Source organism: Rhinatrema bivittatum, chromosome 4, assembly GCF_901001135.1.
Source record: "Rhinatrema bivittatum chromosome 4, aRhiBiv1.1, whole genome shotgun sequence".
Taxonomy (NCBI): domain Eukaryota; kingdom Metazoa; phylum Chordata; class Amphibia; order Gymnophiona; family Rhinatrematidae; genus Rhinatrema; species Rhinatrema bivittatum.
In genome coordinates this window covers 4,834,490-4,854,246 of record NC_042618.1, presented here as the reverse complement: position 1 = coordinate 4,854,246, position 19,757 = coordinate 4,834,490, and the positions used below count along the sequence as shown (strand labels likewise).

At 44.3% G+C, this 19,757-nt stretch overlaps 1 protein-coding gene across 17 annotated transcripts in view; it reads right to left on the bottom strand.

Moving 5' to 3' along the window:
* NRXN3 (neurexin 3) overlaps nt 1-19,757 on the bottom strand; it is a 2,187,333-nt gene that overhangs the window by 216,544 nt on the left and 1,951,032 nt on the right. For all 17 annotated transcript variants that reach the window (XM_029597682.1, XM_029597679.1, XM_029597681.1 and 14 more), the window contains one exon: nt 18,126-18,297. In XM_029597682.1, coding sequence (XP_029453542.1) covers nt 18,126-18,297 — 172 coding nt within the window. The remainder of the gene's footprint in view (nt 1-18,125; nt 18,298-19,757) is intronic.

The window sequence follows — 19,757 nt, the reverse complement described above, 5'->3', positions numbered from 1 at the left end:
CTCTGTTTTATTCTCCTTTCCTTTCCTAATAATCCCCAGCATTCTGTTTGTGTATGATATATGAACACAAGATGAGGTCACACCATGGAGTGATACAGAGGCATTATGATATTCTCTGTTTTATTCTCCATTCCTTTCCTAATAATCCCCAGCATTCTGTTTGTGTATGATATATGAACACAAGATGAGGATGCACCATGGAGGGATACAGAGACATTATGATATTCTCTGTTTTATTCTCCTTTCCTTCCCTAATAATCCCCAGCATTCTGTTTGTGTATGATATATGAACACAAGATGAGGATGCACCATGGAGTGATACAGAGACATTATGATATTCTCTGTTTTATTCTCCTTTCCTTCCCTAATAATCCCCAGCATTCTGTTTGTGTATGATATATGAACACAAGATGAGGATGCATCATGGAGTGATACAGAGGCATTATGATATTCTCTGTTTTATTCGCCATTCCTTTCAGACCTATTAGTAAAAATTTGTAACCTATCATTAAAATCATCCAATGTTCCTGAAGATTGGAAGCCAGCCAAAGTAACTCCAATATTTAAAAAGGGATCCAGGGGTGATCCGGGAAACTATAGACTGGTGAGCCTGACTTCAGTGCCGGGAAAAATTGTGGAAAGTGTTCTAACCATCAAAATCACAGAACATATAGAAAGACATGGTTTAATGGAACAAAGTCAGCATGGCTCTACCCAAGGCAAGTCTTGCCTAACAAATCTCCTTGCTTCAAATACTTTCTTTGGCGCGAACCTCAGGGGCGTCCCGCTGTGATGACGTCACGCATCCCAGATACAAAAAGCCTACACTACTGCTAGCTAATCGAGTTAGCAACAGGTATTTGTACTGGTGAACTCCTTACAGATGGGATTCACTCTCCGTACCTAGCTACTCTGCCTCTCTATTATTGGACTTACTCTATTTGGGGTACCCGCTCCTCGGGGGCCTCTCTCTCTTCTCTTTCAGGTCGCTGTCTGGAACCGGTACTCGCTCCTCGAGGGCCCAAGTTCCCAGACTCGCTGCCTGAGCTCACTTCTGCTTGGAAGATACCGCTGCGTACACCATCAGGAGTTACCATCTACTTCTCTCAGAGCTGTTCCCTGGAATCAGGTACTCGCTCCTCGAGAGCCTGCCTCTATTCCAGCTTCTGTGTTACCTTCCAGGAGAAACCGCTGTGTGAGTACTCAATCAACAAGGCTCTATACCAGAACCCTGTGTATGCTCCACTGTACTCACTTTCTCTTCACTACAGCACAGCCATTGTGGGATCGCTGTTCCAGAGGCCTGAGGGACTACAAGCCCAGCCGGCTCCATCTCTGCTCACTACTGCCACCTCTGGTGGCTCCTCAGTACTGTTAATAAAAGATCTATCTGCGTTGTGTGTCCTAAAGCTGAGCCTGACCTGTGGCCCCTCACGGGACTTCCCCCCGTGGGTGTGGTCTGCAGCCTCAGTGTCCAAGGGTCCACCCAAAACCTTACAAACAATAACAGTTCCTAATATGGAACGTAACATCGTGTAACTACAGCAAGGGTTATTTTTCCCTATATGCATCACCTTGCACTTATCCACATTAAATTTCATCTGCCATTTGGATGTCCAATCTCCCAATCTTGCAAGATCCTCCTGTGATGTATCACAATCCGCTTGTGATTTAACTACTCTGAATAATTTTGTATCATCCGCAAATTTGATAACCTCACTCGTCGTATTCCTTTCCAGATCATTTATAAATATATTGGAAAACACTGGTCCAAGTCACGTAGTGCAATAAAAGTACTAAGTAGTAGTAGTATCCTCGTTACCTCTTTCCTGGTATGCAGAGTTGCTTTCCACATATCACCAAGAACTGGAGTTGGGCAGCGTCATCATGAAGTAAGCGCAAGAAGCCAAAGCTGCTTAGCCACAGTTCAGCTGCCTTACTGCCTCATGTAAATATACTCAAACGCACTTACTGGGCCCTATCCCATAGGATTAAATTGAGGGAAAAGGAAAGTTAAAGAAAAGAAGGCATTTTATTTGACATTGGAAAAACCCTGAGAAGATGCAGAGGCCATAGAGTCAAAGGCAGGGAGGCGGCCAGAACACCTCTGTCCTCTCAGACTTTGTTCCTTTGCTCTGTGTTGTAAATCAAATCATGACTTCTGGTGCGTGGTTTCAGGCCGGGTATGTGTATGTACTAAATGAATGCTGCCTGTGTGGTAGGACGGGCTGATATGAATGGAGTGTGTGTGTAAATGAAATCATGATTTCTGGTGCGTGGTTTCAGGTCAGGTATGTGCATGTACTAAATGAATGCTGCCTGGGTGGTAGGACGGGCTGATATGAATGGAGTGTGTGTGTAAATGAAATCATGATTTCTGGTGCGTGGTTTCAGGCCGGGTATGTGCATGTACTAAATGAATGCTGCCTGGGTGGTAGGACGGGCTGATATGAATGGAGTGTGTGTGTAAATGAAATCATTACTTCTGGTGCGTGGTTTCAGGTCAGGTATGTGCATGTACTAAATGAATGCTGCCTGGGTGGTAGGACGGGCTGATAGTGTGTGCAGGAGGCTGCTGCAGATGTGACTGCTGCCTGTAGCGCTGCTCCCTGGTATTATGAGCAGACCGTGTCAGTGATTCATCTGCTTTTCTTGTTTCTCTCCTAGGTGCAAATCCCCCCCTCCCCCGAATCGTTCCCCCCTTCTCCAATTACAAAAGGCGGCCAAATCAGAAATTAAGGACATGGAGCTTCAGTGCTACTCTTTTCATTCTGTTCTTGGGTTTCTTGGCTGCACGGATGAAGAACATAAGAACATAAGAAAATGCCATACTGGGTCAGACCAAGGGTCCATCAAGCCCAGCATCCTGTTTCCAACAGTGGCCAATCCAGGCCATAAGAACCTGGCAAGTACCCAAAAACTAAGTCTATTCCATGTAACCATTGCTAATGGCAGTGGCTATTCTCTAAATGAACTTAATAGCAGGTAATGGACTTCTCCTCCAAGAACTTATCCAATCCTTTTTTAAACACAGCTATACTAACTGCACTAACCACATCCTCTGGCAACAAATTCCAGAGTTTAATTGTGCATTGAGTGAAAAAGAACTTTCTCCAATTAGTTTTAAATGTGCCCCATGCTAACTTCATGGAGTGCCCCCTAGTCCTTCTATTATCCGAAAGAGTAAATAACCGAGTCACATCTACCTGTTCTAGACCTCTCATGATTTTAAACACCTCTATCATATCCCTCCTCAGTCGTCTCTTCTCCAAGCTGAAAAGTCCTAACCTCTTTAGTCTTTCCTCATAGGGGAGTTGTTCCATTCCCTTTATCATTTTGGTAGCCCTTCTCTGTACCTTCTCCATCGCAATTATATCTTTTTTGAGATGCGGCGACCAGAATTGTACACAGTATTCAAGGTGCGGTCTCACCATGGAGCGATACAGAGGCATTATGACATTTTCCGTTTTATTCATCATTCCTTTTCTAATAATTCCCAACATTCTGTTTGCTTTTTTGACTGCCGCAGCACACTGCACCGACGATTTCAATGTGTTATCCACTATGACACCTAGATCTCTTTCTTGGGTTGTAGCACCTAATATGGAACCCAACATTGTGTAATTATAGCATGGGTTATTTTTCCCTATATGCATCACCTTGCACTTATCCACATTAAATTTCATCTGCCATTTGGATACCCAATTTTCCAGTCTCACAAGGTCTTCCTGCAATTTATCACAATCTGCTTGTGATTTAACTACTCTGAACAATTTTGTGTCATTTGCAAATTTGATTATCTCACTCATTTCTTTCCAGATCATTTATAAATATATTGAACAGTAAGGGTCCCAATACAGATCCCTGAGGCACTCCACTGTCCACTCCCTTCCACTGAGAAAATTGCCCATTCAATCCTACTCTCTGTTTCCTGTCTTTTAGCCAGTTTGCAATCCACAAAAGGACATCGCCACCTATCCCATGACTTTTTACTTTTCCTAGCAGCCTCTCATGAGGAACTTTGTCAAACGCCTTCTGAAAATCCAAGTATACTATATCTACCGGTTCACCTTTATCCACATGTTTATTAACTCCTTCAAAAAAGTGAAGCAGATTTGTGAGGCAAGACTTGCCCTGGGTAAAGCCATGCTGACTTTGTTCCATTAAACCATGCCTTTCTATATGTTCTGTGATTTTGATGTTTAGAACACTTTCCACTATTTTTCCTGGCACTGAAGTCAGGCTAACCAGTCTGTAGTTTCCTGGATCACCCCTGGAGCCCTTTTTAAATATTGGGGTTACATTTGCTATCCTCCAGTCTTCAGGTACAATGGATGATTTTAATGATAAGTTACAAATTTTTACTAATAGGTCTGAAATTTCATTTTTTAGTTCCTTCAGAACTCTGGGGTGTATACCATCCGGTCCAGGTGATTTACTACTCTTCAGTTTGTCAATCAGGCCTACCACATCTTCTAGGTTCACCGTGATTTGATTCAGTCCATCTGAATCATTACCCATGAAAACCTTCTCCATTACGGGTACCTCCCCAACATCCTCTTCAGTAAACACCGAAGCAAAGAAATCATTTAATCTTTCCGCGATGGCCTTATCTTCTCTAAGTGCCCCTTTAACCCCTCGAAGGAACAGGTAGCGAGCGGTAAGCTGTTCTTTTTAAGGTACACGCCACTTCTGACTCCATCCCAAATCTGCCATTCCCAGCGAGGACAGGAAGAGAAAGCGAGAAGAAGGGTGCCTGGCTAGAAATGAATGAAAGCCTCAGGCTAGCACCACCTGCTCTCTGTGTGCCAGCCGAGAATGACATCGCGGACCTTTTTAACCCTTTGGAAATCTACCGGCAGAAGGAGATGCGTTTAGAAATGGATTTGTCACCCTCCCTTCTTTTTTTTTTTTTTTTTTTCTTTTTTCCAATATAATTTTTATTCAAAATACACAGAATAGAAACCATAATACAACCACAGGTATATAGTTGAAGAACTGCTCAAATAATACAAAGGAACAGATAATGCACATAATCAATGTGTAAGTGACGGACAGGCACCGCTCAGCAAAAACACCAAAAACAAAAGCATGATGTATAAGGAATGTACAAGGATGAAATTAAATTACAAGCCAGGTCATATAATATAAGCGTCCTAGGACCCTCTAAGGAGATGACAACCCTCCACAGAGGGGGAAAGGAAAGACTGTAATGTACCATGGTATGACAAATGAAAACAATATATATATGTGTAATATAGTATCAAGATGGTGAAATAAAGCAGATCACGACCCATGCCTCCGAGTCTGACTAGTTGCTTGTGAGTCTTGTGTTTTATGTGGATGAATGCAAATGTCCCACATCAAGGTGTCCCATAGCTCGTCTCCACTGGAGATAAGGAGCCCACGTCCTGTCAAATTTGGGTATTTGTTTGTGCTTTTGAGCTGTTATCTGATACATCACACTCATATTGTCTAACTTCTGGAGTAAGGAAGATTTAGTAGGCACAGTAGCTTGTTTCCAGTATAGCGCCAAGAGGCACCGGGCCCCCAAACAAAGTTGATTAATAAGGGTACTTTCGAACCGAGAATCGGCAACCGGTGCATTTAACAGGCCCTGCGCCGGAGTCAATACCACTTGTTTCTTTATTGTACACAAAATATGTAAGGGCCCCGCCCAAAAGTTAATCTTGTTCCGCTGTTATATGTAAGGGCTCCGCCCAAATGTTTTTGTTTTTTGTAAACCGATGCGATGTGTCAACGGATGTCGGTATAAAAGAGACCTTAAATAAATAAATAAATAAATAAATAAATAAATAAATAAATAAAATAATATCCTGGACATCCAACCATAGACGTCTAACGTGACTACATTCCCACCACATATGCAGGAACGTGCCCCGCTGTCCGTCACCCTCCCTTCTGAGCAGCCTGCGTGGATATAAGTCACAGAGAGGGGTGTTAAGGCCTTCAGAATAACAAACTGACTCAGCCTTGGCCCTGCTGGTTTCCCTTTGGGTCTTATTCCTGGGTCTCTTTTCCCCGTGATATATTTGCTTTCTTCACGTTGTCAAGCCTCATTATGTAATAATATTTGATTATAGCCACCCTCATTTGTAGCAGTCTTCCGCCCAGCCACTCCCTGACCTTAATTCACAGGTGATGCCTTCTCAGAAGGATCAGCGCAGCAGTGCTCCCTGACTTCCACAGATTCAAGATGGCAGGCAGGGCCCATTCAAGAAATGCAAACACTAAAACCTCCTCAAGTAGTGACATAAAACTCCACGTGAGAGGGGGAGGATCTTAGAGATTCGGTTTGTTATCCAGAACAAATTCCTAGCATTACCGTCAGCCTCTCAGGCACTCATCTGGGCCACAGTTAAAAGGAAAGACCTGCACTGGATGCGTGAGGAAAATCCAGCTCCTTGGTTTGAGTTTCTGCCCTACCACTGGCTCCATGCGCGTGGCCTTGGGTGAATCGCTCCATCTCCTTGTGCCGTGGTTCTAATCCCAGCTCTGCCACTTACTCTGGGTGAACCCCGAGCAAGTCACTTTATCTCCCTGTTCCATGGATTTGCCAAACATTTGATTAGGTGAAATGACGATGCACAATAAAACATGAAATATAAGATGATTCCCAGCCATGGCACAGATGCCCCCAATCCTCTGGGTGACCCCAGCAGCGCTTACATGCACTGGGGCTGTGATAACATTACTCTCGCTCCCGGGCACACAGTGTTGCACTTAACTCAGGTGCTGGTGGTGCATAAGAGGCGCTAGAACTGTTAGTATTGCCTCTGAATGAAAAATATTATATAAATCTAATCACAATACGCAAAACTAAGTTTAACCTGTAGTAAATCTATCCAGGAACCAGATGAACTGTTTGAACGTCCCTAGGGCCGTTCATGCAGTGTGACGGGATGCTGGCTGGATTTTAAAAAGTGCAGAGGAACGGAACAGCCCAGGAAAAATGGCTGTAGTAGAACACCTGTAGCCTGCAATCCCTTACTCCATTTAGGAAATGCTCTGCAACCAGTAGTAACAAAGGCAGTTAGGTTCCAGTAGAAATTTCAGCACCGTGGTAGAGAAGATGTCATGAAATATTCCTGAAGCAGCCTCATCACTTGCAAATAACTTTGTGATTGGTTATGCTGATGCATTTCTATGGCTCTCTCTCTCACTCCGGGATGTCTCTGAGCCAGTTTTTTAAGTGGTTAGAGAACAGTTATCAATGCAATTGTGATTTTTTTTTAGTATTTTAAATGCCAATGAATGTGACATTTTGTTTTTATTATTCTACCTTGATTTACAACTGTGTTTATAATAAAGCAGCCCTCCATTTGGCCGCCTTGTTTAATTAATGTTCTCCTGTGCTATAAAATACTTCCCAAGTAAGATTTATTTAGCTTTTTATAAAACCAGCAGCTTACAGGAAGATATTAGCATACTGTGCTTGGGCTCTTTTTCTCTGAGACTCTTCTCCTCCTCCCCAGGGACTGACTTAATATAAGAAAGATTTTTCTGAATGTATCACAGATATTCTTCACAGAATTTAATTGGCTTGAAAAAAAAAAAAAGAGGAAAGAAGTAGTAGTTCCATGAAATGCACAGTACTCAACTGATGCCAGAAAATAGAAATAAAAGAACAAGTCTTCCCCGAGAGACTGTAGGTTCACAGAAGCATGGGTTGAAGGAACTTCAAGAGGCCATCTAGTGCCACAGAATGAGAAGGCCTGAGGGACCTCGAGAGGTCATTTAATACAGTGGTTGTCAACCTATTCCTCAGGCATTATGTGACTTGGATTTCAGGATATCCACATTGAATATGTATGACATATATCTGTATAGAATGAAGACAGTGCAGGTAAATATATCCAAGATATCCTGAAAACCCTATTACCCAGTTAAGACTGGGTTGAGAACAATTGAATATCTTCTTGCCTCCAGGTGGAATCCACTATATTTAAATCAATTGGGATGTGCATTCATTTCCATCTGAAAGGAAAAACAAGGCAAATGAGTTGATTTTCAGTTCAGTTTGGGGCAACTGAACTGAATAGGTGTAGTCCTAAAAAAAACATCAGAATCCTTTTCAGTTCATTCAGCTTGGTCCCATTAAAGTCTCTGGCAGAATGAAAGAAATACATTTTTTGTATTACAAGTCAATCAGAGTGGAGCTGGTTAGGGATGAGGCATGGAAGGAGCAGGACTGATCATGTTTCAGCATTTTTTCAACTAGCCTATTCCAGAAGGTAGCTGCATATTATTAGTTTATCAATTTTTAGGTGAATGTGAAACTATGAACACTTGGACTGGTGACCCTTTTGTTGGATCTCAGAAAGGGAAAGAAATGATTTTGAAGTTCCTTGCTTCAAAAGTTAAAGTGAAAGAAAAGATTATAAAAAAGATAATTTACAGGTGAAAGCAAAGTATGCTGTTAAGTAACTCACTGACATCGTACCTAGCTATGGTTTGGGTTGCTAGCTCATAGTTTTAATATGGAAATTGATTTTTTACATAGGATTTAAAGCATAAAACATTTTTTTCTGTTCTCTCTAGCAGCACAACCATTTTTGGTCTGTGAATTTTTACAAAGAACCTTAAGCAAATGCTACAGAAACCATTAAACCACAGAAATACCTGGTGGCTAGCTGGGGAAATACATGAGCAGTAAGAGATATTTGAATTTAGTTGCTTTAGATGTCAGTGCCAAAAAGAAAAGCAGGATGTGAATTAACAGCAGGAGGCGCTGACAAAAAGTTCTGAGAACAGACAGAGCTTAGCACATTACCGAAAAATATCTGAACAACTAACCACAGATGGAAAATACCATTGACCTTTTTCTGAAAAGGTCATGATGACCAAATAATGTCTGATACTGAACTAAGCCAAGCTTGGCAATGCATTCTGACATAGCCAGGTGTCTCCTGGAGTTAGAATAACCAATTACATATCTGGAAGGCTTAGCCAGGAAATAGCATGAACTAGCAAAGCTGCCCAGCAATCAAAGACTAACCACTCATGAACCTGATACCTACGATGACAAGTTAAGCTCTATCTATGATGGCTGCATACAAAACCACCAGCACAGAAGCTCAAACTAGAAAGATTGTGACAGGCAACAGGAAGTGCTGAAAACCAAAGGCATTGCAGAAGATCCTGGCAGCACAGAGATTTGCCCCGCTAAAAAGAGTTCTTAATTTCACCAATGACTTCTGAAGCAGCTAAAATTTGGGTGATTATAAATCTTAGATGTGCAATATTATTTCTGTTTATGGTTATCTGACCATCTGCACAGTTTAAGCAGTGAATGTGGTGACAGCGATTCCATTTATTTATTTATTTCCAAAAATCTTTATACCGCACATGCAAAACAAACTTAGCAGAGTGGTTCACAACATCATAAAATCAGCATAAAATCATAAACAATAAAAATAATACAAAATTTCTCTAAAAGGTATTAGGTCACCTAAATATTATTGTTTCTTCGTCATTTTGGATCCAATAGCATGGGTCCCAGGATTGAGGGGGAGGGTAGAATCTAGGAGCCTCAGCTTACAGTATCAGGAGAAAGTTTATAATCACTGTGAAAGGGCTCCAGAGTCTATTATCAGGGCAACAGTATCACTACATCTGACACTGTGCCAGTGATTGCAGCAAAGATACAATCAGAGAGATTGTCTGTTTCTTGCAGCATGTGGCATGTTTGTGCATTGGAGTAACTTAGAGGCAGTCTCCTACTTTCTCTGAGTAAAAGGGTCAGTATGACAGTGAATTAATTCTCATGTGTGTCATTCTTGCACTAAGTTTCACTTACTTTCTTAGTGTACACAATCATTAAGCAAGTATTATCAGTTTGCACATTGTGCTATTTTTATGACAAAAGTGACTGTCTGGGCTATTATTCCTTGAGAGAGACCTTGGGCAAACACAAGTAGCAGTGGTGATGAAAGGCATAGGATCATGAGGATCAGCAGCCTCCTTGCTCAGATCAGGAGAGATTTTTTAAGAGAGACAAACAAGCTAGAGGTGCAGGTTTGGCTGGAAAAGGTGGAATAGCATCTGCCTGCTCTCATTTCTACTGTTAATATGGTGCAGGAACAGTGGACATACACTAGGAGGGCATTAACCAAAGCCAGCATACTGCCCCCTGCTCCCTTCTGACCAGTATCTCCAGCAGATCTTTGCAGAATCTACTGATTCAGAAGAATCATGTGAGGGATTTGAAACATTAGAGGAAAGAGACACTGAAAATTTACTAGCTGAGGAAGGTTTGGACAACCTAATTACATTTACTAGCCTATCTGGTGAGCAGCAGCAGGCAGACAGCATAACCACAGAGGCAGTAAGTGATCCTGCCGGGGCCAAGACCAACCCCCAGCAATAGCAGCCAGTTGACAGCGTGAGAGGCGCACACCTGTCCTTTTACTTCCTGGATTGCCCTCAACCCCAGCTCCAGCAGCAGAACCTGAAGATCCAGAAATGAGATCCTACAATGATGTCACAGAGGTGAAGGTGCTTTATAGTTATGGAGGATCAGCATTTTGCTGAATTCATTCACTGAAGGTGACGATGGGACAATCACGGGGCCGTCCCACGGCTGACCTCACTTGCCTGCCTCCTGGGTCCTTGCCTCTCAGTTTTGCTTTCCGCCTGCCTTGACCTCAGATCACACCTGGACTTTGCCTTGCTTGCCACCTGCCTTACTACTACTACTACATAACATTGCATTAGCTCTACATGATATACGCAGCACTGTACAAACATACAAAAAGACAGTCTCTGCTCAAAAGAGCTTCAATCTAATAAGACAAACATACAGGCTGCCAGAACCTATTTATTTATTTATTGAACAATGTTATGTGCCGACTCTTCTAGGAGTAGCTCAGGGCAGTTTACAAAATAACACTCAAATTATAATAACAAACAAACAAATAAAACAATAACTATAAAACAAGTGGCATAAAATCAAACAGTTCAAAAACCCTGCATATCCTAACAAAATAAAAACATTTCCCGATTGAAAGGTTGTTTCATAAGTCAGGGAGAATCATTTAAATATCAAAGACTTGTTTAAAAAAGTTTGTTTTAAGGTTCTTTTTAAATTCTTTTGGTCAGCAGTCATTCTTAGTGACTCCGAAAGAGTATTCCAGAGTTTGGGCCCAGCAATGGAAAAACCGCGATTCCTGGTTCTATCCAATCTGGCTCTTTTGACAGCAGATTTTTATCAGCCGATCTCAAATGCCTGGTTGGCTTGTATAGGCGTAATGATGAACAGAGCCATACTGAAGAGTCTTGTTTTAGTAAATTGAATATCATAGTCAATATTTTATATTGGATGCATTCTTTAATGTAATGTACATAACACAGGGGGAATGTGCTCATGTAATTGGTTGTTTAATCAAGCATTCTCCTAATCCCAATAACTATTCTGATCTTTTCAATATTCGACCTCAGGCCCAACTCATTCAATTCCGAACATATATTCTCCTAAATTATTTTGTTGTTTAAATTGTACTCTCCTTACTCCGTTGAAGTTATTTATTGTTCTCATTAAGTTATTTTATTTTATTTTTCCAAGTTAAATCTTCCCTGTTCTCTGTAAGACATTATTCTACATTCTGTCAATTTTATTGTTACAATGTAAACCGAATTGATTAGTAACTTTGTTGCTAGAACTTCGGTATATAAAACTGTTAAATAAATAAATAAATAATTGGGCTCAACCCAAGGGGGAGGTGGTTGCCTATGCAGAGGACCCTCTCCAATGGTGTGTCAGCCTCCACCATCTTAACAGCGGCTAAGGGGCTCACAACCCAAGTCGTGACACTGTCCAAAGGCCATCAGTAGTGGGAACATTCTAGGCCATCTTTCAGGCAGTGGTTTGCGAACGACACTCGCTACAGTTAGTTTCAGTGGAGGCTGGCACCAGTCTGAGGACCTCAAACTCCACTTACAACGGTCACAGCAGGAAAGGCACTGAAAAGGCAGAGTCTGTCTCCCGAGCAGACTCCCTGGCCCCTTTCCCCAACAGCCCTCACTGCTGCATCAGTGGCGAGCCACCATGATGCAAATGGGGTGGTGTTCTGTATCACTGGGCTGGGTCACGAGGCAGGCAGCATCGAAGGTGGTGACATGGATCATTGGAGAAACTATTGCTCTGGACCACTTGCCCCTGCAGGAGGTTTATAACATGGAGCTGCTTCATGTCCTAACCTAAAATTACAAAGTTCTCACCAGGACAACATTTAGAAGCTGATCAAGGCAGAGGGGAGTAGCATCTGTTTAATCAGCAACATCTGGATCAGTGTTAGGGCAAGAAGTATCATTGCTGGGGTTTGCTCGTGTTACGACTGTCGCTGCCCGACGTCTCCACTCCGCCCTCCTTACTTCTCTGGTGACTCCTCCTGCGGTTGATGGATGTTTGGCTGCCGCGGCATCTGCCTGCCGTCCTCTCCGGTGTCCCCGGACCGGCTTGGGCGCTGCTTCCTGCCATGCTGTTCAGCTGCCTTAGGACGTGTGCGCTGCGCGGCCCTGCTTCAAGTACCTTCAGTGGCGCGAACCTCAGGGGCGTCCCCCTGTGATGACGTCATGATTCCAGGATACAAAAGGCCTACGCGATTGCTAGCTATTCGAGTTAGCAAAGGCTTCCTAATGGATGGGATTCGCTCTCCGTACCTTGCAACTCTGCCTCCTTTGGACCTACTCTATTTGCGGTACCCGCTCCTCGGGGGCCTCTCTCTCTCTTTCTTATCTTTCAGGTCGCAGTCTGGAACCGGTACTCGCTCCTCGAAGGCCCACGTTCCCGGACCTGCTACTTAGACTCCACTTCTGCCAGGAAGACACCGCTGCCTATAACATCTGTGAGTTACCATCTCTCTCTCTCAGAGCTATTCCCTGGAACCAGGTACTCGCTCCTCGAGGGCCTGCCTTTACTCCAGCTCCTGCGCTCCTCCCTGAGAGACCGCTGCGTGAGTACATTACCAACGAGGCTCTATTCCTGAACTCTGCATATCCTGCTACTACTCACAATATCAGTTCTCTCTATTTCAGCACAGCCATTGTGGGATCGCTCTTCCAGAGCCTGAGGGACTACAAGCCCAACCGGGCTACTTTCCAGCTCACTACTGCCACCTCTGGTGGTTCACCAATCCTGTATAATAAAAGAACTAGTGTGTGTGTGTGTCTCCTACGCTGAGCCTGACCTGTGGCCTTCACGGGACTTCCTCCCGTGGCCGTGGTCATCTGCCACAGGTCCAGGGATCCACCCAAAACCCTTACAAATAATAACAGCTCACTTCAGGACTGATGTCTTCTGCCCAGAGCATACACTAGCTCAGAGAAAGCCAGCTTCAGGAAGCAGATAACTTGCTGTAGTGCCTCACCCTTGAGGCTCCAGACTGGTCCTCAGGGCAGTCAAAAGGAGGGCTAGTTCACCTGGAAGGCGTTCTCAGATGGCTAGGAGGCCAAAGGAAGGTTTGGACAAAGACCTGTGAGCTCTTCTCCTGCTGTGTATTAATGCTATACCATGACGTTAATTCTGGAAGTAGAAATCTTGTCTCCAGTTGTGTTGTGTGCTGTCTATGAAGAGAATCCACTGTAAAAAAAGACCTGACTGAATACCTGGACTGGAAGTAAGCCTTACCCAAACTGTGAGATACCTGTTAAGTTTACCTGCGGTGCATAAGTCAGGAAATGTTATTTTGTCACTGTTTCTAAACAAACCAGTATTGAGACACGATACCTGTGAGTGGGCTGCAGGAGCCCCCAACCTGACCACCAGCTAGAATGCTATGCATGCCTAACTATCCCCGATGGCAAACTAGTGGCTGCTGGACAAGATAGGGTCAGGCAGAAGCTTAGCAGGGTACAAGAGGGCTGTTTTGCACACCTAGGAGATAGATCAGAGTGAAACCTTGGCCCAAAGCTTAATGGCAATAAGGATGATGATGGAGAGCTGGCAGCTAGACTGTTCCTATTATAGATGGCGGAAGAACATGACCAGGGAAGAGGGCAATGGAGGATATCAGACCATCAAATGCTTTGTACACTTGCTGCATCTAGAAAAAATGGACTTCCCTCAAGATGGCGGCCAAAAACGTCGGCAGCTTTGTTCAACAGGAAGTGATAGAGAGGTTCAGGAAAACAGCAGGGCATTTTAATTGGAGCATGAAGGGTGGGCAGCAGCTCCGTGAGAAGTAAGAAGCAGTTGGTGCACCTGTGCACCAGCTTATTCAGGGAGTAGGCACCAGGTGCATATAATGTAAGAAGATCGGTATATAAAAACCATAAATAAATAAATAAATAAATAAATAAACCTATCTGATGATGCAGAGGTTAGTAAAGCAACAGATACTACTTCATGAGTTATCTATGGTTGCCGAGATCAGCGTAGATCAGTCCCTGGGGTGTCAGGATTGCTTTCACATAAGGCAGAAAGTACAAGTCCTGAAGCCCTTCAAGGATGCCACACAGGATCTGAGTTCAGCAACAGCCACCCCGGGTGAGGTCATCCCAATAGTCAATATCCTGGAGAAGTTACAGGGTTTCCAGCAGAACGCTGACTTGCACCAGAGGTGTTGGTGCTCATGTACTCCTTGCTGCTACAACTGCAAAATCAGGTCAAATCCTCATCCATCTGAATCATCACATGCTGGTCACCCTGTGTGACCCATGGAAGAATTGGAATATAGCCCTACAATCTGGCACTCTGGAATGTAGGAAGGAGAAGCTGGTGGCTAGGGTGCAAGAATGGGCGCATCAGAGACAGGGGGCAGTGGGGATTCGGTAGAGGAAAGAGCTGGCTCCCCACGCAGGAATGTCAGCATCAGCAGCACTCCGAAAGCTGTTTCTTTCCCCACCTTTATCTTCCCACCCATATCCACCAAACAACAGGCTCTCGTGCCATAGGCTACAGCTACAGCAGATGAAAACAGAAACCAGTATGCCCTCTCCCCTCAGCAAGTGAGACCCCTGCATAAATTACAGTCCTGTGGTACCTTGGAGAACCCACTGAAGTCAATGACACTTGCCCAATGGGCATTCTAGGCACGCAAGGCTGTGGTCTGACTGAACCTTGTTCAAGGTCACCTATTATTTCCTTTCCTGCTCAACCAGCAAGCCTAGTGAAACATAGAAATGCGACGACAGAAAAAGACCCAATGGCCAATTTAGTCTGCTCATCTACACCAACTGTGCAATGAATGGGTCTTCTCAATGGCAGGGGAAACTGTGAGTATACAGAGTTGGCCAGAAGTTGGTCTCTGTTAAGATGCTGCAATGTTAGGGTCAAAAAATAAGATGAATTACTTCCTCCATTGACTTTAATGGAAAGGAATGAAACAAACAAACTGAATGAAGCAAATGAAACAGGAATCTGAACTGATAAAACAAACCAAAGCAACAATGTTTGCTGTGTGAAACCTATTAAACCATCCTAGACAAGGCTTATCTACATTTTCTATATAATAAAGGCAGCCATGTTTTCACCCCACTCCTGGAGGAAAAGTATTCTAGGAATGATGTGTCACTAGCTGCCAAGCGAAACTTCCCGACCAGCAACATTGAACAAACCTATGCCCATGAAAACGCAGTCTTGCTGGTACACCAAAGACAGAACCGCTAACAAGAGCCCACCAGTTTCAACTGATCCAAGAGTAGAAGAGAAAAGAATGGAAGTGGTGAACCTCTGTTCAGGAAAAAATGTACCAACTTTCTCTGGTAACCAAAACATAAAGCACCATTCTCAAAAGGTCTTTTGTGGAATATTAGGGGCTGAGGGTATTGTTAGGGCAAAGAAAGACTGCATGATAGGATCCAGAGATTTCGAAGTCCCTTCTGTGCTAACATACCTTGTTACTCATTGTCCAAACTATCCCATGGCTTCCTCTGTGCTCATGTCTACGGGTAAGCACCTGCCGATTATTGAGAACTGCATCTCTAGCCAATCCATGTTCATAGTTCAGTGACTGTTCAATACTTCCACATCACTCTGCAATACCATAGACCCACCCTAAGACCCTCAACGAATACCCCAGCCTTAAACACAGTTTTAAGGGTTTTTGACACCAGAAATATTTAATAAATACAGAAAATGGTCAATCAAATCGTGGTCTGCTGGTCACATTTACTACCTTGTGGCACCCAAAGAGGATCCCAAAAGTATTCCGTACGGCCACTCTGAAATCCGGCTTTGAATGGAGAAGAAGAAAGTTCACATCCTCATCGGCTAAGGAAGACGAGGGCTGAATCACAGCAACTGGAGGCGACCAGCACCAGCGCCCTGAGGCTCAGTCATCCCAGGGCACCATAGGCAGCTGTCCAGAGCCCTCCTGGGCATTTCTTTGTGATTACCTGGAAGCACACTCGAGGCTCCTTGAGGTCCATGTTCAGTAGGGCGGTTAGTGGACAAGTTATCTGGCTAAGGTTAGCAGGATACCTCCCGTATTTTGTGAAGGCCCTGTTGGGCCGTTCTCTTTTCACTCCCAAAAAATGTTTTTAGGAGCAGAGGCTCCCTCTGCTGTTTTTTTTTTTTTCTATTTTAATGAGCAGCCTGCCCCCTCCCTTCCCTCCGACTAAGAAGAGAAATGGCCGCGGATACCCCCCCCCCCCTTCCCCTCCCCATCCACCCTGTACCTTCATTCCTGCTTGCAGGGTGCAAGGGACCCTCTGTTCCGCTCCTGGCACCTCCAGGCAATGCTGGAAGCGTTCGCTTTTAAGAGAAGGGGATCTCATCTCGGCCAGAAAAGGGCGGAATATAACCGGGGAAGCCACTGAGACAAATAACCTAAGAGTTATCCGACTAAATGGCTTTTGAATTTGGATCTCCTTGAGACCAGTCCTTTCCTGATTACCTTACAGCTACATCTGGGAGGTAACCTGGAGGAAATCTTAGTGGTATGGCTCTTTTCAAACATGGAATGCATCCAGGACTTAAAGGCAAGGGTTATACAGATGTGAATTTTGAGCTGGGGTTGAGTCTCCTGTGCCAGTAGAGTTTAAGTACCCAGTGGATATGATGCATTTAGGCTCTGGGAGGATTGGAGAGGGTAGGTCCACGCGTTACTCGTGGAAGACGTGTAGAGATCATTCCGGGGGGAGGTTTCTCAGCCGGCTTCAGCTTCACGAGCAGCTCTGGCCCACCACATGCTTTTTACTGCCAATTAGCTAAACTTTGGATTTGCAGCTTCGAGAAAAAGAATCATCGGAGAGTAGGTTTCCTGCTCAAGTAGCTTTCTGAAATGGCCTGCTATAGGGGAAACTATATCGTACCTGCTATAGGGGAAACTATAATCATACCCAAAAGATGCCGCCAACATCCTAGGAAACAACTGGTATGGAATTTGAATCGCATTGCTGAGCTATTTCTATGAAATGTAGTTTTTAAAACTGGCGAACATGGGAAGTCCTCGTAGCGTGTGGAGAATCAGTGCAGAGGCCCCTCCGTGCGGCGTGCGTCCGTTCTTTCCAGGATCATTTTCACTAAGTCACTGCTTTCGTACCTGCGTAACTGTAGGGAATTTTCACAGGGGAACAGCCCAGGTGAGTTCATCTTTGAAAAACTGATAACAGCCACATAGGTACAACAGCAGCTGGGTCCTTTCCCCTGCTGTATTTGTGGATGGGGTTAGGCAGTAGAAACTCCGAGCAGGTACTTTTAATATTCAACGTATGAGTCTCATTTCACGCCCCGGCAAGGCCTACACTTATAGCAGCCAAATACCACCGCCTGGTAAAGCAATTTTCACCCCGGGGGATCCTGCCAGCTCACGTTTTAGCGAGCCGGCTAGCTCTCCTCCCGTTTAACTCTTCGGGTCCGGAGTGCAGCTCACTACCTTACAGAACAGGTTTCTAGTGCTCCCCAGCCCCCTCCTGCAGGAAGGGTTGCAAGGTAACCATCATACATCTGTGTGAGATAAATTTGCATACATTGGCGACCCAGGATATGCAAATCTATCTCATCTAAAAAAAACCCAAAATCTGAAAAAAAAAACCCCAACCCCCAACTTGGTTAGGTGCACCTCCCTCCAAGAGAGGGTTGGGGAACGTTGCTCTAGGGCTCATTATTTTGATGTAGTCTTTGTTGGAAAGAGTTGGAAAGCCTTCACTGGCTCCGCACGTACCTGTGGGGTAGTGCTCGCTGACAGGCCAGGTGTCCACCTGAAGTGTGGCGTTCCCTCCGTTTCTGGTGAAGCGAACCACGTGGTATTTCCCGTCATTCACTGGCGTACTCTCCTCTTTGATGGAGATGTCCTCCGTGCCGATATTGAAAAGCACGCCGATCTTGCCTTGTTCCTGCAAAATGAAACACAGCCCACGTTCAGCCTCTCGAGCTCAGTGCTATCTCTGACTTCTCGGTATATAAACCACGTGGCGTGGGTTTTCTATCTTAAGCGGTATATATAAAAACTTTAAAGAAAGAAATAAGTAACAAATAAACCTTCCCATCTTCCTGAATCCTGGTAAATTCAAGTCACAGCCTGGACTTCTAGAAGACGGTAAGGGTAATTCCTGAAGAGGAAGCATGCTTTTCACTCAATCCTAACACTACCCTTCTAGTGAGAATGCAAGCCCTCTCTCTCCTGGCACAGCCAACCTTTTAAAGCTGGCTTGACCAATATTTAAAAAAAAAAAAAAATGAACAGAGGAATATCATAAAATACAGATGGATTTATATACAGGCCACAATATAAGGTGACTTTTTTTTTTTTTTTACCAAAATGAGGGCCTGCCCCTTCATAAGCAGGACATCTGTTTCCCTCTGGCCTTTCCACCTAATCTAGCACTCAGAATGCTTTCTTCATGCGTTCAAACATGCGTCTCTGATAGTTAGAGTGACTAGCTGAGCCAGTCCTGGTTTTACCCCATTCGATGCATTCTCTATTAACATGAACAAAACTGGACTACATTTCCCTGCATGCCATGTGATAATCCCAGGACAGTCGCCCTCCGTATACAGTGCAGCTGAGAGTTTAGAGTATTATCCCTCACACTAAAGTCCATTCAACCATCTACGGACTCATCTATCAATTCATGAAACATGTTACTTGTTACTAATGCACCCCCCTTTACCAGGGGCAGGCAAGTCCAGCTCTGAGGGAGCACAGACAGGTCTGGTTTTCAGGATACCTACAATGAATTTGCACATCGGGGATACTGGCATGCCCTGCCTCCAACTGTATGCAAATATAGCTCATGCACACTCCTTGTGAATGTCCTGAAAACCAGGCCTGTCTGTGGCACTTCAGGGCTACCCAACCATTCAGCGGTGAATCCGGCCCTCAGACAGGTTTTGTAGCGTGCCGGCTCATTACTGTCAAGGCTCTGGGATTGCACCCTCAAACCCTATAGGACCTTGTAATCATGACCCGGCTGTCACTGGATCTGTACTCTCAGACTTTAATGCCCTTTTTCTCACACGCTGGTCATACATCCCCACTCACCCGAGAACTCCTTTATTGCAGGTACTGAGAAAGTCCCAGATGATATGGGACCCCTGTAAGAAGACCCTGATGCTGCCACTTGTTAGCTCTGTTCGCACTCTCATTCTCACCCAGAAGGAAGGCACCTTGACAGTACTACGCTTCCAAGCACGCAAGAAGTGGTCAAGAAATGCACGTCTCCTGGTGCTAAAATCTGAGCGCTGCAATTCATGAGTGACTGCCTGCTTTTACCTCTTTCTTCTTCAGATGGCCAGACTTTAAAATTCCTCCCCACTGAGTGTACACACATCAGCCCTAAATGTCTTGGTGCTC